The following is a 21,430-nucleotide window of genomic DNA, read 5'->3' as shown; positions in this document are numbered from 1 at the left end:
AATGTGGTGGCTTGTTTACATGCACTAGTAATTAACAAAACGCAAGGATGAAAGCATCACAGTAGTAAATAATATTGTTGTATGTTCTGTTATAGTAAATGAACAATGAACAATTTTCTGTGAGGAGTCGGCACATATTTTAGCAAACAGTTTCTAACCTTAAGTTCATAAAAGACATTTAAAGCGCAACAAAACACAAAGAAAAGTAGCGACCAACATCTTCCAAACTCATGACAGATGAAATGTGAATATGCACACATGTGTAATAAGGCAAAATTACGAAAATGTAGAGTTTGATAATCGAATGTCAGTTTGAAATCTGATTTCAAATGCTAGTCTAAGACCCGAAACTGAATACCAACCTAAAATCTAAAATTAAATGCCAGTCTAAATATAGCTGATATTTTGTTAATTCAACAAGAATATTTCCACGGTAATTGCGACAAAATCAATATGCCCCGCAGTCTCCACCGCCCATATTGCACGTGTTAATTGAATAGTCTGGGTTCTTGCAGTAGCTGCTGTTAAAATCTTTACATTTTGTTATGCTGCCGTAACATGTCCAAAACAGTCTGTAATAACAGTAGCATGCCGTGTTCGGAGGTGGAACTTTGCTAATTTTACAACCCCCACTGTAATAGTCGCAATCACACGTGGCTGTTTTATAGCCTTCGCAGTCACCACCACCTAGCAGACACGAGTGCACAGAATAATCGGGGTGGGTACAGTAAGGAGAGTCGGGGTTCGAACATTGAGAAACACTTCCACCGCAGGTCCAAAAACCCTTGTACTCGCAGTGGCATGCCAGGCCCGAAGGAGCTGGTTTACTGATGGAACATCCGCCGGGATGATAATCGCAGTCGCAGTCTAGACCGGTCACGCTGCTGATGACGTCACTGCTGGACGCCACGGGTATCGAACTTGACTGATTTGCCAGCCGTATTCCATTATCTCGGAGCACTTGATTGACAATTCCTGGGTAATTAGACAAAACTGCTTGTACATATGGAAGATTCTCTTTTATTGAGGAATATTTATCAATGGTCCAAACGTACGTGAGGCCCGTCACACCTTTAGCTTTATTTACTGCTGCAAGTTGAAGAGTATCTTTTACACGCATAGGTAAGCAGGCGGTCAACCCCGTCCCGTACACAATGTTCTGTGTCGGTAATGTGTGTAGCTTTCGCAAAGCTCCTTCTACATTCTCTTGGTCAAGGGCAAAATAAACACGATTTCTAAACTTTGAACTCTGAATTGCGCCTACAGCAGCCTTTAAAAATGGAAAAGTTTCTAGTTTTGAGGAGCCTACAAGCACTTTCCCGCCGTACCCTTTCTCAAACAGGTTCGTAATTATGGTCGACACAACAGCCTCACCAGCAACTCTCATTTTGCTAGAGTCCATATCTTCACTTTTGATCTTATTGTCAAAGTAAATCAAAGCCAAACTTGATTTTTTTGCCAGGAAAGTCAACATTGTTGGTATAGGTGATTCTGCTCTACACGGTGAAATTCCACTAACGTCATCTAAAAGTTTGGCACAGACGCTGTTTGGGTATAACACACGGCACAGTCCCCAGAATGGGGCTGGACACATACACGTGCAATCACAAGCTTCCCCTGCTACACTATGACGAAATACCATTGGGGTCCCTGTAGAAGTGTCAAAGGTCAAATCTATCTCTACACCGTTTGCTCCTTTATCAAGGGCCCAGTCTACACTCGCTGGTGTGTTTGTCATATGTGCAATGTTGTAGAAGCCTTCTTCACCTGAAAATAACAGAACTGCAGTAAATTCCGGTTGTAGTGAACTATTTGCTTGTATATTTTGTAATAACCCTGAACATGTATATACCAAAATCTTTGGTCGTCTAAGTTTGCGGATTTTATCTCGATCGCTGGACGTCTTATCTTGAAAGCACAAAAGTCACAAAATCTTATCTGAGCGCTCGAGCTATCTTGAAAGCACAAACGTCACAAAATCTTATCTGAGCGCTCGAGCGCACGAAACAATATTTCGATAGCACGGCATTCTATATCTCATTACGTGTGCACGACGTCTTTTTCCGAGTACACGATATACTGTATAATCTCAAACGCTGGATATATGTTATTTCAGCTGCAACCACATATCATTTCTTGCGCTGGAGAGAATTTATATAATTATTCGGATTATAAAATAACAAAGTGCGTGTCCTTAAAATGCATGTTCGATATTCGTTATCGCAGCCAGTTATTTATGCAGTAAATTTCACCTATAAAAATTATAATATAATAATGCGGCGCTTTAAATTCACTGCTGTCTTAAATTTTTGGATATGGAATCTATGTATACAGAATGTTCACACTATTTGAATGTGGATACATATGGCCATTGAACTGTGAAACACGGGTTATCAATCTAGAACCACAGCCCCACTCATGTTATAAGAAAAAAGTATCTCGAGCGCACGGCATATTATCTCGGCCGCTCGACATTTTATCTCATGACGCGATATCTTATGCTGGACATCTTATTTCGATCGTACAACATATTTTATCGAGCGCTCGAGAAATATATAAACACTATCAACACCCATGTAAACGAATGTCAAAATGACTAGAAAAAAATGAACAAATATATTTAAAAAAGGTTTTACATACCGAATATAATTTTTACATATTTCTTGAACAACATTATTTATTGTTGGCCTTATTCAAGGCTCATTATTATAACGACGAAGAACGTGAGCCGAGCGATACCTTTTTTTTACATCTGAATACCGTGTTGTAATTTTATGATGTAAATAGATTTTAGATCTACACTTAATCTACACTTAATCTGTTGATAAACATTATTAATGGTAATAAAACGGAATCCCGTTTTATCAACCTAACATAAAAACAGAATTAAGATTTTTAAAAGATGCTAAAACATTCAGATTAACTTCAAATTTTAATCGACACTGTATGTATTTGAGTTTTTTATTTTTACTTACTGAACGGATGATAGGTCTATTTCTTATCGAGAAAAAATTCAGTTGTTATCAATTATTAACAAAATAACCATGCTAATAAGGAAAAAACGGACACGTTGATACAAATAAAAGTCATTTTAAAATATTGAAATAAATTAACATACCATAAGTACAAGAAGAGGTCATCCCAACAGCAATTATGAAAATGTATAATGTTGACATTTTCACATTCGGTAGACAGTACGTATGTTGTTGCTTATTGTTCACAATGCGGGCAACGCAAATGAAAATGTAAACTTAAGAAATTACCGTTTTATATACTGCTGGACTGACTTTGATTTAACTATTTGGTACAGTCCATTTTCTCATTGGGGAAACATTCAGTAATTTTTGTATTACTTTATTTTACATAGTTATGCATCTATACTCGCAATCTAGCGGAACCATTTCTCTATTAAAACGTCGTTTATAAAACGGAAACAAAATCAGGACATTAACAGTTACTACATTATTAACTCTACAATGTATCACGACACCCCTAATGTTAAAACTTAGTTTGCCTCATCCGCCTCGCTATTTTTTTTCTTGATATTTTTTAGTCGTAAGTAGGCCACAGTGTTTTTCTTATTAAATATCCTGGTTGCGTTCTTGGATAACGGATAGGCTACAAACGGATGTTATTGAGTAATAAAAAGTTCACATACATAAGCGTGAAATAATGAAGTTGTTTATTTCCGTTACGCGACCATCGCTGTCCTAAATTGTTCCCCTCTACTTATTTTAAACAGCACTTATTTAAACAATAGAGGAGTAATATAGTATATTTTGTCATGCAAGAGCTTTCCAGTTAAAAAATAATTATGAATATCATTTCAACAGATTACTAGTCTTTGTTTTTGAAAGTACAGACTGGTCCCTGCGAAACTCTAATTACGTAAACTATAATTATCCCCGTTGGGTTGTGTCATAAGTGACTTGTGTAATGTGAAAACATCTCCTTTGATCAAATATAAAAAAAATATCAAAAGAATTACCTTAAATTACGGCACATCACACTGGATTGTAATACAACCGATTGCAAGCATCTCTGCCATAAACTAAAAACTAAAGAATTAACTTGAGGCGGGTTTTTGTATTGTTTTGTTGTTAACTGTGGAACACTGACTACTCATGGAAAATAGCTCTACCTTTGAAATAAAAACAATACTGTAGGTAGCAGGGTACACTTTCGAATTTTGGCCCCCGTCAATATTTGTTATAAATAGAACATCGTGATTTTGGATGTCTGTAAATTAAGGTGAGAGATAATGATTATTAATTCTCTAGAAAATTTATACAGCCGACACATGTAAAATTCTGATGTCAGTTGGAAAACTAACTGCTGGTAGCTTTGTATGATCAATGAGACACCTTTTCGCGGAAAAATTCAAATCACGGAAGGGTTCTGTGCTTGTTGATTGATACTCAGGAACATTTTCGTTATTTTGTGAAAAAACGAGCTGGATGTGCCCCCATTCCGTTTATGTCCTGACGTTCAGTAAGGACCATTAAACTGAGAAATGCAATAAAATTGGACATTGTTCTTGCAGCGGGATCATTGTAGGCTGTTCAAAAGGTGCTAAATTGATGATTTTGGCATGCTATTTTTCATGGATGGTGTAAACCTTCCGTTTCGATAACTTTCTTTATTCTTGTATGAGAATCCTGATCTTGCCATTAATCAAAAGCACAAAACATGCACGCAATTTATAAAATGGCCACCCTAATTTTGCTCATAGGGGAAGTGCAATATTGCGATTCGCTACATGTAAGACCGTCCGTGCCCAAAATTTTCGCATCTAAGTGTACCTTGCTACCTGTACTATAGGACTACTATAACAGTGAATTCAGCCAGTATGGATTTAGCCAGTCCTGTATGAGCCGGCCCGGTAAAATGCATCTTGAATAACATGACCACCGTTTTACTATATACTTGAACCAAATTTCTATTTATTGAAAACAGTCGCATGGCTTCCATTAAATGTAGAAATAAAATAATCGAACTTGCACGGAAAAAAACACTTAGCATTTGAAATTGTCTTAAAAAGTAAGCGGTCAACACGGCTAAACTTTGGACCATTCCCATTGAGGACCTGTAAAATACTTGGGAAAACTTAAATTGGGTTCATTGGACTGCAATCTAGCGTAATTGTATCATTACAATGTGAACACACTGGCAGACAATTTTATTTTTTGTACTTGTAACACGTATACATGTTAAGTTTTCTCAACGTGAGACTGTAGCATAACTGTGTGTATGACTGTAAATTTGTTGGTATATCATTGTCCTTTCATGTTACGAAGCCATACACCTCATCACCAAAAAATAAATAAATAAATAATAATAATAATAATAACTGCATAGATGTACACATACTTTTAAAAACTAAATTAACATGCATGCGAGGGTGTCACCTGCCACTGGTTCGGTTACGAAGGATAACTTTTTTTTGCAAAATAATAATACGGCGCTGTACGAGGCTATACGTGTATCTTTGAAGGTACAACATATATATTTGAGACTATATTATTACATGTTTAGTTTGTTTTGGGTTGAACGTCATTTTTCAACATTATTTCAGTCATGTAACGGTGGGCGGTTAACCTAACCAGTGTACCTGGATTCTGTACCAGTACAAACCTGTTCTCCGCAAGTAACTGCCAACTACCCCACATGAATTATCAGCGGTGGAGGACGAATGATTTCAGACACAATGTCTTTTATCAAATCGTCACGGAGAACATACGCCACGCTCGGGGATCGAACTCGCGACCCCGCGATCCATAAACCAACGCTCTCCTTACTGAGCTAAGCGGGCGGGTATATTATTACATAGCATGTGCATTTATTTCAAAAGCAATTACGTATCTCTAAAGGATACCCCCGTTGTGATAGAATATGGCATCTTTATAAATAAGTCTGCTTACATTCTATAAAAGGACATCTCCGAACACCCATACACAATCTTTACTATGGAAAAGGTGCCAGCTAGGCGCCATCCAGTATATATTTCACAAGTACTCGTATGTGTCTCGAAAGAACTCCCAAGTTGCACGCTTGGATCAATTTTTTTCTAAAATGTGGAATTTGATTAAACCCGGATGTTTTTAAACTTAAGAATATACTTAGAAAATGCAAATAAAAAAGATTGTGTCGTGTGCTTGATTTTTTTGCTAGACTTGTTTGAACAATTTAGACCTCACACAAGTATTCATAATGGACGTCTGCGGGGAAATCACAATTTTGATAACATTTTCGCGAGTAGATTTTTTTCTACAATGCAGATTTTGACGAAACTTGTCACAGTCTTAAATAAACATACGATCTATAATATGGTGAGATAAAATGTATACGTCCTTGTGCTTGCTTTTAAGCTGTTTAGCCATGATAAAAGAGAACAGCACATCACACGCTGATTTCAAGACACAATTTTGGATACCTTAAAGTTTCAAACGTTTTGATATAAGATTTTATCATTAGACATGTAGTAGCGTTATCGATTTAATAAATTTACTCATGGATTGTCATTATTTATAAAACAACACAGAGTCCACACTTTATTCTACGTTATCTAGCCATTACTTCCGGATTATGCAGATTTTTAATGTTCGGAGGAAGACGTCCGATGTCCTCATCAGACATAATTTTAAGCACGATATGGTACCTGGACAAAACCATAAATTGTTCTCACCACAGCTAAATGTCTTACTCACAATAAAAATGTCAATATCTTGGACGGGGGTTTCGTACATAAAAAGATACAAACGGATACAAGCTACAGACCATATTGCAAGCAGTTATATTTTACATCGATCATTTGGAATTGTACTTAAATAAACGAATGCGTATTTTATTTGATACGAGTTTGTATCCTGAACAGTTGAACTCATGGAACTGAAGCTTGTCTAGTCAATGAATTTTGTGTTCGAGTGCTTGCTTTGATGATGGGAGATTGTGGGTCCGCTCCCTGGTCGCGTTATACCAAAGACGTGAAAGATGGTACTACAATGTAGTAGCTTTGTAGGACACATTCGTAACAGATCGCATTTGTAACAGGTGTTACAAATGCGATCGCATATGTAACACGTGTTACAAATGAGCTCGCATATGTAACAGAAATCAAGCAAATATGTAACAATTTTTGAGACGAATGTGATCGATGCCGATTTTTGATGTGACATCTGATCACATTTGTCACATGTCATTTTCAATCGGAAAAATGAACAAAAAAGTGCATTTTTACATCTGAAACACATTTGTAACATGTTTAAGCTCACTTGTACGAAGTGACAAAGTAAGCTATTGTGATCATTCTTTGTACGTCGTCCGTCGTCCGACCATCCGTCAGTTCACTTTTTTTTGTGAATACGATATAGAGACAACATTTATTATTTGATTTTGACAAGACTTGCACAGAACTTATATATATATATATATATATATCTATGATATCTCAGTTCCTTTCGAAAACCAGCCATATCACCTTATTCGTCTTGGATTTGTGGCCCCAGATATGGCAATAATAACTGATTTTAGCCTTGTGAACGCGATAGAGACCACATTTTTTGTTTAATTTGACTAAACTTGCACACAACTTATATATCTATAAGATCTCGTTTCCTTTCAAAAACAACCGTATTGCACCATTTGTCTTGGAGTTACGGCCCCTGAATTGGCAACAAAAACAAACAAAAATGCCGATTTTCTCCTTGTCAACACGATGGAGACTACATTTATTATTTGATTTTTATTAAACTCATACAGGCTCTCACTTCCTTTTAAAACAGCCATATCGCGCCATTTATCTCGGAGTTATGGCTGAAATGGCAAAATTTGCTTATTTTAGTCTTGTGAACACAATAGAGACCATATTTATTATTCTGTTTTGACCAAACTTGTATAGAAGTTATATATCTATAACAGCTCGGTTTCTTGCGAAAACCAGCTAAATAGCACCATTTGAGTTATGGTCCCTTAAATTTGCTGATTTTAGCCTTGTGAACATGACAGAGATCACATTTATTATTTGATTTTGACCAAACTTGCATTGGAATTATATATCATTAAGTTCTTGCTTTTTTTCCTCGAAGAGTAGCTACATCACGCTATTTGTCTTAGAGTTATGGCTCCTGAAATGGCAAAAATCACAGATTTTATTACATGTATAGTGTAGTATTACTCACGTGAGCGATAGTGGGCCATGACGGCCCTCTTTTTGATTAGAGGGATATTTCCGGTCAGGTTAATATCTTGGTACTGGTTTGTTATCTGGCAATTAAACTTGGCAAGAATACTATTATCATGACTGGTCTACTCATAATAGCATGGTTCTACATGTGTACATGTCACTTATAAATTTCCCATATCGGTTTTGGTTTGTAAGATTTCATTTTTACTTAATGCATGAATATGTAAATATGTATGATTAAAGGGGAAGATGCACACCACATGCAATTTTTATTTTCAACTTTTATAATCGGCAAATCGCTGGTTGTATCGCTTCAACAACAAATAAAATGCACTAAAATCAAGACCAAGGCAGTCTCAACTAACATAGAAAATCTTGTAAAAGCTTTTTCCCGTGGAACACTGGGTATATATGCATTTATGTATACTTTAAAATAGTGACTAGCTTGACTATTCGAAGACTGCACATGGCTGTTGTTCTGATCCTGAGGTCGTCGGCGTCCGTGGGTCAGCTGCAAGATAGCTTTATCGTTTTCGTTTGCATTCTTTGCTTCCAAAGGATATTTTTACAGTTTTTATCGTTTATCTTTGTCAAATCGCATTGCTTTAAACATCAAAAACCTTATGCTGACGACAATGGATACATCAAATGAAATATGTCCCATTTAAAACCCCGACCTGAACTTTACTAGATTATATTTACTAACAGAGTTTTCTTGCCAGGCCTGGTGTCTGCATTCGTATGGAAACACTTATTTTGTATGACACGAGTAACTCCATCGGTGAGGGTGGTGCAGTGGATAGTTTTGCAGATTACGAAACCAGCGGAGCGGGTTGAATTCCCAGTCAGGGCCGGAATTTCCAGTGATATTGTGTCTCTCATCCACCCAGATATAACCTTTCGTGTATCGGTGCGTTTTACCATATCCGTAAACGAACGTATGAGTGTAAACTCGTATATGAGCCAGGGTATAATTTCAGTTGAAATTGATTGGAAGAACTAACCATCGACTAGAGTGCCGAGAGACAAACGTTCGAGACCGGGTAAAACTACTCGTATACTGAACAGCAAAAGAAACTATCCAGTTTAATAACTGGGGTATTTTTATTTGAAAATTTTAATTTATAAATCACTTGTGTTTTTCATATCACATTACACTTGGAGAACTTCGCGTGAATTTAAAAAAAAAATCAATCAACCATGAAGTCAGTAGTCCCACAGGAAATATTGATAATTGGCTAACTCGAAAAACAACATAAAGTTTAAAAAATATTGTTGACTGCACCGCACGGCTGAATCAAATTTAGCGCGAGCGCCGAATTGGGATGTTACAATGCAACTGACGCGCAGAAGATATAGCCTTTCAAACGGCTATTGTGGGACTACTGACTTCACGGTTGATTGATTTTTAAAAATTTATCATGTGAAGACCTGCAAGTGTAATTTTGTTATGAAGAAACAATTCAAATTTGAAAAATCATTTTTTTATTTCAAAATATACCAGTTATACACCTGGATAGTTTCTTTTGCTGTTCAGTATATCTGTTGCTCGGTGCTGTTCCAAGCTTTGAAGTTGTCTGTTACTAACATAAAGATACTGTTGTACTGATTGTAATATTATCGACATTTTTATCATCATCATCATCATCATAATCATCATCATCATCTTGGACTGGTCCGTTGTAGGATCAATGGTAAGATTAACTGCCCTAAACTGTATTACCTAAATACTGTTGAAATCAGGCGCTCTGAATCCATCAAACAAACATAATATTCATCAAAACCATTCTACAGGGTGCCAAAATTTGAGACGTTTGCAGTAATAGGTGTAATATGATCACTACAGATTGTCAATAAATGGTGGTTATTTGTACTAAAGTATTTGGAAATCTGACTAAAGCGAGTTATGATCCGGACACAAACATATATATTACAACAAAATAACAAAACAAATCTAAGTTCAAAGCTGTGACCTTGGTCTTGGATATAGCAATATAATACAACACACCTCCTATCCATGATGATCATTTGTACCAAATAATTTGAAATTCTGACAATGCATGGGCAAGTTATACCAAGGACAAGAACCTATATATAACTGCACGAACGCACAAACTCCGCTATTTTACGGCGGGATTATAATAAAAGAAGGCCTATTACCTTACAGGCGGGCTCAGTGGTGTGAGGGTAATCAAAAATAAGGTGTATTTTCTAAAAATCTCATAGACATTAGTGCGCAGCACAAGGTCGGGCCTCCTAGACTTAAGGCTAACGACTCCGTCCATGACAAGTTGTATATAGTTTGTCCCAGGACATAGCAACTTCCTGTTTGTCACCCAACTTGAAACAGCTCTGGATGACGAAAGATAGCTACAAATGTATGTCGCTACCGGGTTCGAACCAGTGACCTGAGCATGTGGGTCTACATTTCAGCTGGTCGAGGTAACAGTAGAAGTAGCTGAAGTTGTAATCATATTATAGTGGTAGTGGCAGTGGATGTAAAAATCATTTCGGATAATAAAAATTGAGCCACGTCACGGGAAAATTGGCATTCGGACATTTTCGTGAATTCCGGAAAGTCTATATGTAGACCTGTGCATTTATGCATCTGAATTAGGGTCAGAAAATTTCATATTCAGTTAGAATAAGCCTTCTTTGAAATAACAGCGAACGGTGTGGGCCATGATCAGACTGCGCGACTGCGCAGGCTGATCTGGGCCCATACTGGTTGCAAAGCCTAGAAGATTCCCGAAGGCCCGTTTTCTCATGATGCGGCTCAAATAATTTAATGAAGTCATTGACTTCGACGACAACACTAACTTGTGATGGTGCATATGGCAGTCATTTAATGATGTTGCGATGACAACCAACTGATTGAACATTTGCAGTACAAAACTCAACATGATACATATGTGCTTCTCATGTCAACCCCCATGTTGGACAAACACATTCGTAACACATTTTACCTGTTACGAATGCGATTGCATACGTACGAAATCTGTTACAAATGCGATCTGTTACGAATGTGGTCCTACATAGCTTCCTCTCTTGGTGTTCATTATTAAGAGGTGTCAGTATAATTCGACTGGGTGGTGTATCAAGTCAAGTATATACAGCGTGATATTCCGGTGAGATAGCAACTGCGCTCACTGCTACAAGTGGACACTGTCCTTTATAGGACTGAAAACCTTTGAAAAAAGCACGCTAAACCCGAGCGCACGCACACACGCGTGTTATACTAGTATTTAAACGGTAGTTGCTTTAGATTTATAAATAACACCACTCCAGGCCATGTCCAAAAGGGGCCCTAATTCTTGCAAAAAGCAGGATGGAGTTATGTTTTTTTACTGTACATGGTCAGCTTATGATGGTGAACAACTGTTGCAAGTTTCAAAGCAAAAGCTTTGATAGTTTAGGAGAAAAGCTGACCTAAACACAAAACTTAACCAAGAAATCTGACTTTTAAGTCCAAAAGGGGCCATAATTCTTACAAAAAGAAAAAAAAGAAGGATGGAGTTATGTTTCTTGCTGTAAGGGGTCAGCTTATGATGGTAAACAAGTGCTGCAAGTTTCAAGGCAATAGCTTTGATAGTTTAGAAGAAAAGTTTACCTAAACATAAAACTTAACCAAGAAATCTGATATTTTCTAAGTCCAAAAGGGGCCATGATTCTTGCAAAAAAGCAGGATGGAGTTACGTTTCTTGCTGTACAGGGTTAGCTAATGATGGTGAACAAGTGTTGCAAGTTTAAAAGCAATACATTTGACAGTTTTGGAGGAAAGCTGGCCTAAACATAAAACTTAACCAGGCAACGCCGACGCCGATCAAGTGATGACAATAACTCATCATTTTTTTTTCAAAAAAATCAGATGAGCTAAAAACGAAACCACGATACCAAAAAGTCGAATTAACGAAACCGCGATAGTGAAACTTCACAAGCTCGAGGATGAGAGTACGAAGTCGTAGTTGCGTGTTTTCATTATCGTGGTTTTGACTTTTCGCTATCGTAATTTCGTTATCTCGGCTTTTCAGCATCGTAGTATCATTTGTAAAGTGTATGTGTGATCAAAAGGAAACAACTTGAAGATCTATTAACTGGATAATTATCTTCCGCAGTTGTCGTTACTTAATATCATAGTCCAAGCCTTTTCGTCTCAGATGTTGATATCCCACAAAGTCTAGCGAGAACAATACAGGTCACCCAATGATCACATTATCAAAACGCACTAAAGGTCACTGTGACCTATGGCCTACTAAGCCCTAAATAATACGGGTCACCTATAAACTATAACTGAATGTTGATAGTTGTCGCGAATTTATAATGGGGATCTACCAATATACCACAGACCGACCGACAAAAATGCCCTCCTAAAGGGCGGGGGTGGCTGGGGGCACATCTGTGGAGCATATTGATATTTCCTATTCAACATAATCGTGTGGCAATGTTTGTTTTGTTAGCCTTACGACATATTTACAACACAGTTAACCTGAGAACTACCACACAACAAGTGTCTCAATAGTGGCATGTACTGGGTAGACATTATATAGTAAAGAACTATGAGTACTATTAGTCCTCCAGCTCTGATTCATGTGGGGAAGTTGGCAGTTACTTGCGGAGAACAGGTCTGTACTGGTACAGAATCCAGGAAGTTAGGTTAACTGCCGGCCGTTACATGACTGAAATACTGTTGAAAAACGGCGTTAAACCCAAAACAAACAAACAAAAGACTGTTGGTAATATATACATCTGAAGGCATTTGTACAATTGTACAATATCGACAGTAAAGGTTAATTTTGTATTTTTTGTAGAAGCACAAACATTGCCGACAACCTCTCAGCAGCAAAGTATAAACAAAACAAAAGAAAGAAAACTAAAAAGAAATAAGTAACAGTCTGGGAGAAAAAACGGCAACTAATAATGGATATATTGTTCAGTTCATATAACGTAACAGGAATATTTAACGGTATTTGCGACAAATCAATATCCCCCGCAGTCTCCGCCTCCCATATAACACGTGTGAATTGAGTAGTCTGGGTTCTTGCAGTAGTAGCTGTTAAAATCTTTACATCTGATTATGCTGCCGCCACATGTCCAAAATCCCTTGTATGAACAGTGGCATGCCGTGTTTGAAGGAGGAGCTTGACTAATGGTACAACCCCCACGATGATAGTCGCAATCACACGTCGCTGTTTTATAGCCTTCGCAGTCACCTCCACCTAGCAGGCACGAGTGCACGGAATAATCGGGATGGTCGCAGTAATAAGAATCAGGGTTCAAACATTGAGCAACACTTCCACCGCAGGTCCATCCGCCCTTGTACTCGCAGTAACATGCCATGCCCGAAGGAGCTGGTTTGCTGATGGAACATCCGCCGGGATGATAATTGCAGTCACAGTCGAACCCAGCCAGGCTGGTGATGACATCAAGACTGTTCGCCGGAGGAATCGAGCTGGACTGGGTTGCTAGTCTTATTCCATTTTCCTGCAAAACCTCATTAACGATTCCTGGATAATTAGAAAGCACTCCTTGTACATACTGAAGATTATGTTCTATTGTTGACTCTTCATCTATGGTCCAAACGTACGTGAGGCCCGTCACACCTTTAGCTTTATTTGCCGCTGCAAGCTGCATGGTAGAATCCTTGATCTGTTTAGGTGAGCATGCTGATATGCCAGTTCCATAAACAATGTTCCGTGTCGGCAATGTGTGGAGTTTTTGCAAGGTTTCTACTATATTGTCTTTCTCGAGGTCAATGGTGAAATAAACACGATTTCTATACCTCGACCCCTCTATTGCAGAAACAGCAGCATGTAAATATGGCAAAGTGTCCAGCTCCGGAGAACCTATTATCACCTTCCCACCGTAGCCTTTCTCAAAAAGATTCCGGATTAAAGACAATACAACAGCTTCTCCGGCAATTCTCATTTTGTTAGAGTCCATATCTTCACTGTCGATCTTACTGTCTATAATGATCAAAGCGATTCTCGATTTGGCTGCCAGAGAATTCAACATTGCTGCTACTGATGATTCGGCTCTACACGGCGAAATTCCACTGACGTCATCTAAAAGTTTGGCACAGACGCTGTTTGGGTATAACACACGGCACAGTCCCCAGAATGGGGCTGGACACATACACGTGCAATCACATGCTTCCCCTGCTACACTATGACGAAATACCAGTGGGGTCCCTGTAGAAGTGTCAAAGGTCAAGTCTATCTCTACACCGTTCGCTCCTTTATCAAGGGCCCAGTCTACACTCGCTGGTGTGTTTGTCATATGCGCAATGTTGTAGAAGCCTTCTTCACCTGAAAAAAAAAACAAAAGAAATACATTTAGACAAACTACAGCAATCATCCCCATCGTTGTTCGGGGTTATATCAATAATGAAGGAAGCTAAAATTATCAATTTGCACATCCATTAAGTAGATAACTGAAGATAGAGTTGTAGGTCTTGCACTCTCTACTCCGAATCATTGTCATCTCTCGTGTTGTGTTTTATCATATTTCCTTCAGTTATTTAAGTATGGTCCGGACAAAAGAAAATTAAACACATATATTGAGATAATTAAAAATGTTCAAGATGTTGAATTTCGTTTAAAGATGCACCACCAAATAACTGTATTGTTTTGTATTTCCGTGAAGCATGATGAAGTTTTGCACAAAATTTTTTAGAAATTACAAGTCATTTAGTTACAAACTGACAGTGTCATTTAAACATATTTTATTCCTTCCCTTTTTATGGCAACATATACAATGTACATATACAAGGGCGTACCTGGGCATACGCCTATACGCCTGTGCGTACAATTCAAATTCGGCACCGTGAACATGAAAAGGCTTAAAATGCAATAAAATGTAAAGCCTAAGGAGGTTAGGTGGCTATCTAAAGTTCTTCATTTGAACAATATCATGTTAATGACCATTAAAGCTGAAAAGTTGCCATATGACCTATCATGTGTCGGTGCGACGTTGATATAAAATTTGGATGAATATACATTTAATAATATATGTACAAAACAAATTGGCCTTTTATGTCACTGCGAATTTGTAACGAGATACTTGCGTTCTCATTTTTATATAACTACAACCATAGAAATACAAAAGAACTTGGCCTTGGAATCATCAAGATAAACATTCTGACCAAGTTTCATGACGACAGGGTCATAAATGTTGCATCTACAGTGTTAACAAGCTTTTCCTTCGATTTGAGCGGGTGACATAGTTTTCGATCCCACATGACCCGGTTTCGAACCTGGTCTATGAATCATCAAGATAAACATTCTTACCAAATTCCATGAAGAAACAGCCATTGCTATGGCTTCTAGAGTGCTAACAAGCTTTTCCTTTGATTTGAGCGGGTCGCCAAGGTTTTGACCTCATCTGACCCAGTTTCGAACTTGGACTAGGAATCATCAACATAAACATTCTGACCAGGTTTCATGAAGACAGGATAATAAATGTGGCTTCAATAGTGTTAACAAGCTTTTCCTATGATTTGACCGGTTGACCTAGTTTTTGACCCCCATATGATGGCCTAGAAATCGTCAAGATAAATATTCTGCCCAGGTTTCATGAAGATAGGGACTTGAAAGTGGCCTCTGGGGTGGTAACAAGCTATTCCTTTTATTTGACCTGGTGACCCAGTTTTTGACTCCACATGACCCAGTTTCGAACTTGGCCTACATATTATTAAGATAAACATTCTGTGCAAGTTTTATCAAATCAAAGCATAAATAAAACCTCTTTATGGCTTAAAGGGCCTAATTAGATTTTTCCCCTTTCAGGGACAGTAACGTTATAACCCATAATGGAATCTAGTTGGTTTTGAATAAGAATTGAGATCTTATTGTGACTTAAGTGTGGTTAAGTCGAATGTTTTACTAAAATGTCACTTCTATGGTGTTCACAAGGTAAAAATTAACAAATGTTGACTATTTCAGGGGACAGTCAGGGGTATGATTGGATCTGACGGATTCATCATGGAATCCAAGAAATATTGTTGTCAAAAATATATTGCAAGTTTGTATCAAATCAAACCATAAATGAAGTTTCTATATGGCTGCAAAAGCCAAAACAGCAAATTCTGGCCCTTTAAGGGGCTACAACTCTGGAGCCCATGATGGGATCTGGCCAGTTATGTTATGTTATGTTAAGTTGTTGTGTGCAAGTTTGATTAAAGTTGATTGCAAAATGTAGTCTCTATCGTGTTCAAAACCAAAGTAGCAAAGTTTGGCCTTTTAAGGGGCCATAACTCTGGAATCCATGACGGGATCTGGCCAGTTTTCGAAAGGAATAGAGATATGATGCCAATACAAGTTGTTTGCAAGTTTGGTTAAAATCACTTGCAAAATGTGGTCTCCATCGTAATCACAAGAAATTGCGGACGGTCGGACAAACGGACGAACGAAGGGCGATCACAAAAGCTCACCTTGTCACAACATGACATGTGAGCTAAAAGCTGCAACGTTTCAAAAAAATAATTATCTAGTTTTCATTTTCTCCCGAGTACCTAGATAAGTATGTTAGACACGCAACAAAAACAAATTGTTTGATATTTTCTATAAAGTAGAATTTTAACAGTCGAAGTTACATTTGTTGTAAGACAAAATACATAATATTACCGAACAAGGTGACCTGTATTGAAAGTACCTGCTACTTCTTCGAAACAATTTCGTATTATATACGCTATGAATATTACGGGTCTGTCCTGTATAATTTCTAAAATGAAAATTTACCAAGTGGTGGTCTCAAAGGCTAAAATACACGAGCCTTAAACTTAAAGACGGACAGCTGTGTCCATATATGTTGGAATATTTGTATTTTGCAGTGATCTGATGAGAACTGCATTATCAAACGATGTTCACTAAGTTCATTAAGAATCCAGTTTAATAAGAACACGTGCATACTGCATCATTGTGAGCAGTTGTGTCATGTGTCAATCTGACTAAAGTACAGCTCCAATTTACGCTACGCACAGATCAAGTACTTTAGTCAGATTGGTCATGTGTTAAAGTGTATATGTATTCTCTCTATTGTGTAAAACCTTTTTAAGGTAGTTCAGTGGAAGACAAAAAGGCTAGTGAGACAAACTACCCGGAGATTGTCCAGCATAATTTTCATCACATTGAGAAAGGAAATGAGCCGTGCCATGAGAAAATCAACATAGTGCATTTGCGACCAGCATGGATCCAGACCAGTAGAGCCGTGCCATGAGAAAACCAACAAAGTGCCGGTCAGGATCAATGCTGTTAGCTTTCAAAACCTATTGGAATTAGAGAATCTGTTAGCGAACAGCATGGATCCTGACCAGACTGCGCGGATGCAATGAATCATGAGGAAGAATTGACCCCATGTCCGATATTGCACAAAATCGATATCAGGGGAGACAACAGCTATATGGTATTGGTAACAGGTGACCGGTGTTGCGATGTCGATATTTATTGCCTCCGGGTATTGTCTACTACTTTAACCTGATCACAATACCGCATGTTCACGCGGCATAATAATATCGTCTGCATATGACACTACAACAACAACTTCGCGCTGAAGTTAATTTTTCTTCCAAATTAGTGGAAATAAACCGTCTGAGAACGAATCAAATTTTTATTTCACGAAAATGAAATAAATATCAATCAAAAGATAAATTCAATGAGAGTAGGAAATTACTTGCACCTAAGCTTTCATATCAATGGTTTTGTACAAAAAATTGCTTTTAAGAAATGCATGTATGTGATTTTTACACATTTTGTATGGAAAATAGAAGGGGAAAATGACGAAATGATGGCATTAAATATCATGTTAGGAACGAATCAAAAATAAAAATAAAATTTTATTTTAAAAAAAACCGTGTGATGAATCAAATGTTGAACTTTTGTAATATTTTTGCACCTAAGGTTTCTTATTTTTAGTAATTTAGTTATTAGGTAAAATGTGTACATGCCCTTCTTAATTCTATATAGAAAATCTGACCGCTATCGATTATTGGCCGGAGGAATATTCTTCGGTATGGCCCTGTATGCAAGGACAGATTTAAAGATTCAGTTATCTTCCCATGCGGACACTTTGTGTTACCCATGTAGGCTTCAGTTACAAGAAAACCATCAGGTCGTCTGTCCTTTATGCAGAGGACCAATACGGAAACTGTGCTCAGTGAATGACAACTAAAGTATTAATATCAGACTACCTTAAAGTAATTGTTAAGTGCTAATTTATTACTGTGGACCATGACAGCTGGTACCTCATTATTGTTAATGTACTTCAGTTGATGCCTCTACAGCAGGCAGCTGTAATAGTGTCAGTGATCATTATGTTAAAGATGTTGATACTGAAAAAGATAATACTTATTGCGTTAAAAATGTCAGTATTGCTGGAACGAATTACACCTGTCGTTTTATATTTCAGGTCAATAGTCTTTGCCTGGTCATAACTACAATATGTACTTTATTTCCAAAACACATGCAGTTTATGAAGTTAGCTAATGTTAATGTTTCAGGTTTCTGTTCTTAGAATTAATGTTTCTGGTTTTTGTTCAAGTTGATAATTTATATATTTTGTGAACCATTACAATATTGTAAGTTTAGCTGGAAGGAGTTAAGATGTTTTTGATAACTTTCATATTAATGCTGAAATGCCATTGTCTTATCGGGTACTGTTGAACTATTGTTGCGCAGTGAAAAATCAGAAAAATCGTTAAAAAATCAGATAGCACAAAAATGTATATCTTTTAACATAGAAATTACAATAAGGATAAATTATTCAATAAGTTTATCTTGCTAAACTTTTAAATAACGAAAATTCTTTTTATGTTTTCATGACACTTGTCAAAACTTTATTGTTGTCTCAACTTTGACACATTTATGCACTTGAATCTTTGATAGTCCAGAATGTGCTAAAAGGCTTCTAAATCTATTTGTGACTGACTTGATAATTTAAATGTTAAGACTTTTTGACTGATAAGGTGTTGATTGCTGTCAAAACTTCTTAAAATTTCAAATACTTGTAATTTTATTACCCTGTATGCTTTCTAGAATTTGATTGGTTTATACTGTTAATTGCACTTACAATAAGGATCATTTCAATTGGTCAGTTATGATATGCTGAGAAAAAATATATTTTGAAGACAGCAAGTTTGAGAGAATAACTTTGGATTTCCAAGTAGAAACATCTAGGTTTTCCACTAGAACATATGATATGTTATTATTTAAAGCTTTTTACTAATTGTTATATTCTACGGATATCCGTGTGAAAACTGTTGTTACTTTAAACTGTGTGGTTTCCCATTGAAGAAAAATAAAGAAGATAATCTGGAACTGTGTTTTATCATTTGGACATAATGCGGTGACATTAGTATTTAAAACTTTCAAATAATTTGTTTTAAAAATGTTTAAAAAAGTTTGTGTATGTAAAAACTCGAACTTTGTCAATAGATATCGCGGTATGCAAGATTTCTTGCTAGGGGACATGTAGGTTTCCTGCAATATCATTGGTTAATATTATTCTTGTCATGAACCTCATAAAAGTCAATGTATATATATATATATATATATATATATATATATATATATATATATATATATATATATATATATATATATATATATTCTTTATTAAAGTCTCATTCTTGCATACATTATACAATCATAAAAAAACCATAGTTTATACACTTTAGAAAATTTGCCAGACCATTCTTCAGCAGAATTATAAGAGACTATCAATATTCACATAATTAGTTAAACTATGATATACAATTGCTCTAGTAATTAAGTTTAAAAACTTGAGCTGATGGTGCTAATCCTGACTTAACTATCTAACCCGAGCAAGCCTAAAAACTGCCATAAGAAATTTACATAAAAAGTGATTAGCAAAATTGGCACAGAAATGCAAAGCTTAAAGAATGGATGTAAAATATCAATTATTACCCCTGATCAGATCAGGCATAAACTGATTAGCACCATCCTTTCAAACTATATACATTTAAATTACCAAATATGACTACATTATCTGCAATAATGTAGATATATTACAGAGTGAGGTTACCAATCAAAAGAAAAAAGGAGAATCTGTAGAACAGAATGCTCAACTTTCGTTAGTATAAATTATGACTGAGGCAAGGGAAGTAACTTTCATAATTCAAATGAAGAAGTTACAGGTGATTTACTTCCCCTGATAACAACAAAAAAAAAATGATAAAGTTAACTTTTCAGTAATAGATAACCACACTGCAGCTCCATGAATATCTAAAATAAAGCCTTTAAAGCCCCTGTAATTGGGGCAAGTACAATAGCTCTACTTTCTTGAACAATCAATCTTAATATATCACCGGCTGTCCAGAGACATCACAACTTGAAAATTTGAAACACTTGAATTAAATAATACCAAAATGTTTCATACATTCAAGCTTGAAGAGAGAGAGAAAGGAGGAACAGTCTCTATATACACAATTAGCCTTGAAACAATAATGTTTCATATCAAGTAGAAGCTAATATAGTCTATACTTGTGTACTTACAATAAACAGAAAACGCCCCATAAAAACATAAAAAAACCTTTTAAAAGAAGAGACAACCCCGACTAACTTTTGCTCATTCGTTATTTTTAAGGTACCAATTATACTGTATATACATACTCAGCACGTTTTTTAAGAATAAGAAAGCAGGACTTTGCTGTCAATTTTATCATATCTGGGCTACACAGAATGAAACCCAACTTATTATCATCTGATAGGTTCTGAAACTGACCATTAATAGATACTGCTTTTTCAAATAAATCTTTTCTTATAGATTCATAATGATTGCAAATTAACAAGATATGCTTTTCATCTTCCACTCCTAACCTACACACTGGACATATTCTCTGGTTAACTTCAAGCCTTTCATATCTGCCAGTTTCAAGCCTGATCGGGGCAACCCCACACCTAAATTTTGATAATGCAGACCTATGTTTGTGTGGTATATTTAATTTAACATACAACTCTGTTTTAAAACTGAATTTAAAAGTACGATATGTTCTTAATTTGTTACATCCACTGTTATTATTACTGTTCATGACATGCAGAAACTCGATCCATTGGTCTAGATATTCATTCGTTGCCTTTGCAGTTAACCTATTACACATATATCTTTTATTATGACGTTCACCGTTCAAAAACTACACAGTTATACCGAATAAACACTTCTTTTACTCTGTGATGCCAATTTTTACAGCAACACCCTGCATGTCGTAAACCATAATTAAAAACAATTTAATTCAAA

The 21,430-nt window shown here is 36.5% G+C and overlaps 2 protein-coding genes across 3 annotated transcripts in view; both read right to left on the bottom strand.

The window, feature by feature from the left end:
• The window catches only part of LOC123554105 (dermonecrotic toxin LdSicTox-alphaIB3b-like), a 107,845-nt gene that overhangs the window by 60,310 nt on the left and 26,105 nt on the right, over positions 1-21,430 (bottom strand). The window contains exon 2 of one of the 2 annotated variants that reach the window (XM_053548469.1): positions 12,908-14,487. The exons of the other annotated variant lie outside the window; for it this stretch is intronic. Coding sequence (XP_053404444.1) covers positions 13,160-14,487 — 1,328 coding nt within the window. The 3' untranslated portion in view covers positions 12,908-13,159. Of the gene's footprint in view, positions 1-12,907; positions 14,488-21,430 lie in introns of those variants that run through there. 2 annotated transcript variants of the gene reach the window in all.
• LOC123554107 (dermonecrotic toxin LamSicTox-alphaIV1ii-like) lies at positions 202-3,238 on the bottom strand. Its single transcript, XM_045344021.2, has 2 exons — positions 3,119-3,238; positions 202-1,767 (listed from the first exon to the last, which is right to left on the bottom strand). The coding sequence occupies exons 1-2, from the start codon at positions 3,174-3,176 to the stop codon at positions 449-451; spliced, it is 1,377 nt and encodes a 458-aa protein (XP_045199956.2). The 5' UTR covers positions 3,177-3,238; the 3' UTR covers positions 202-448.

Source organism: Mercenaria mercenaria, chromosome 7 (assembly GCF_021730395.1).
Source record: "Mercenaria mercenaria strain notata chromosome 7, MADL_Memer_1, whole genome shotgun sequence".
In the NCBI taxonomy this organism is placed as follows: domain Eukaryota; kingdom Metazoa; phylum Mollusca; class Bivalvia; order Venerida; family Veneridae; genus Mercenaria; species Mercenaria mercenaria.
This window is presented reverse-complemented; position numbering and strand designations above follow the sequence as displayed.

Coding starts and splice junctions, on each gene's coding strand:
- LOC123554107 (XM_045344021.2), bottom strand. CDS start 3,176: ATGTCAACATTATACATTTTCATAATTGCTGTTGGGATGACCTCTTCT. Junction 1,768..3,118: donor GACCTCTTCTTGTACTTATG/GTATGTTAATTT, acceptor TGTTATTTTCAG/GTGAAGAAGGCTTCTACAAC.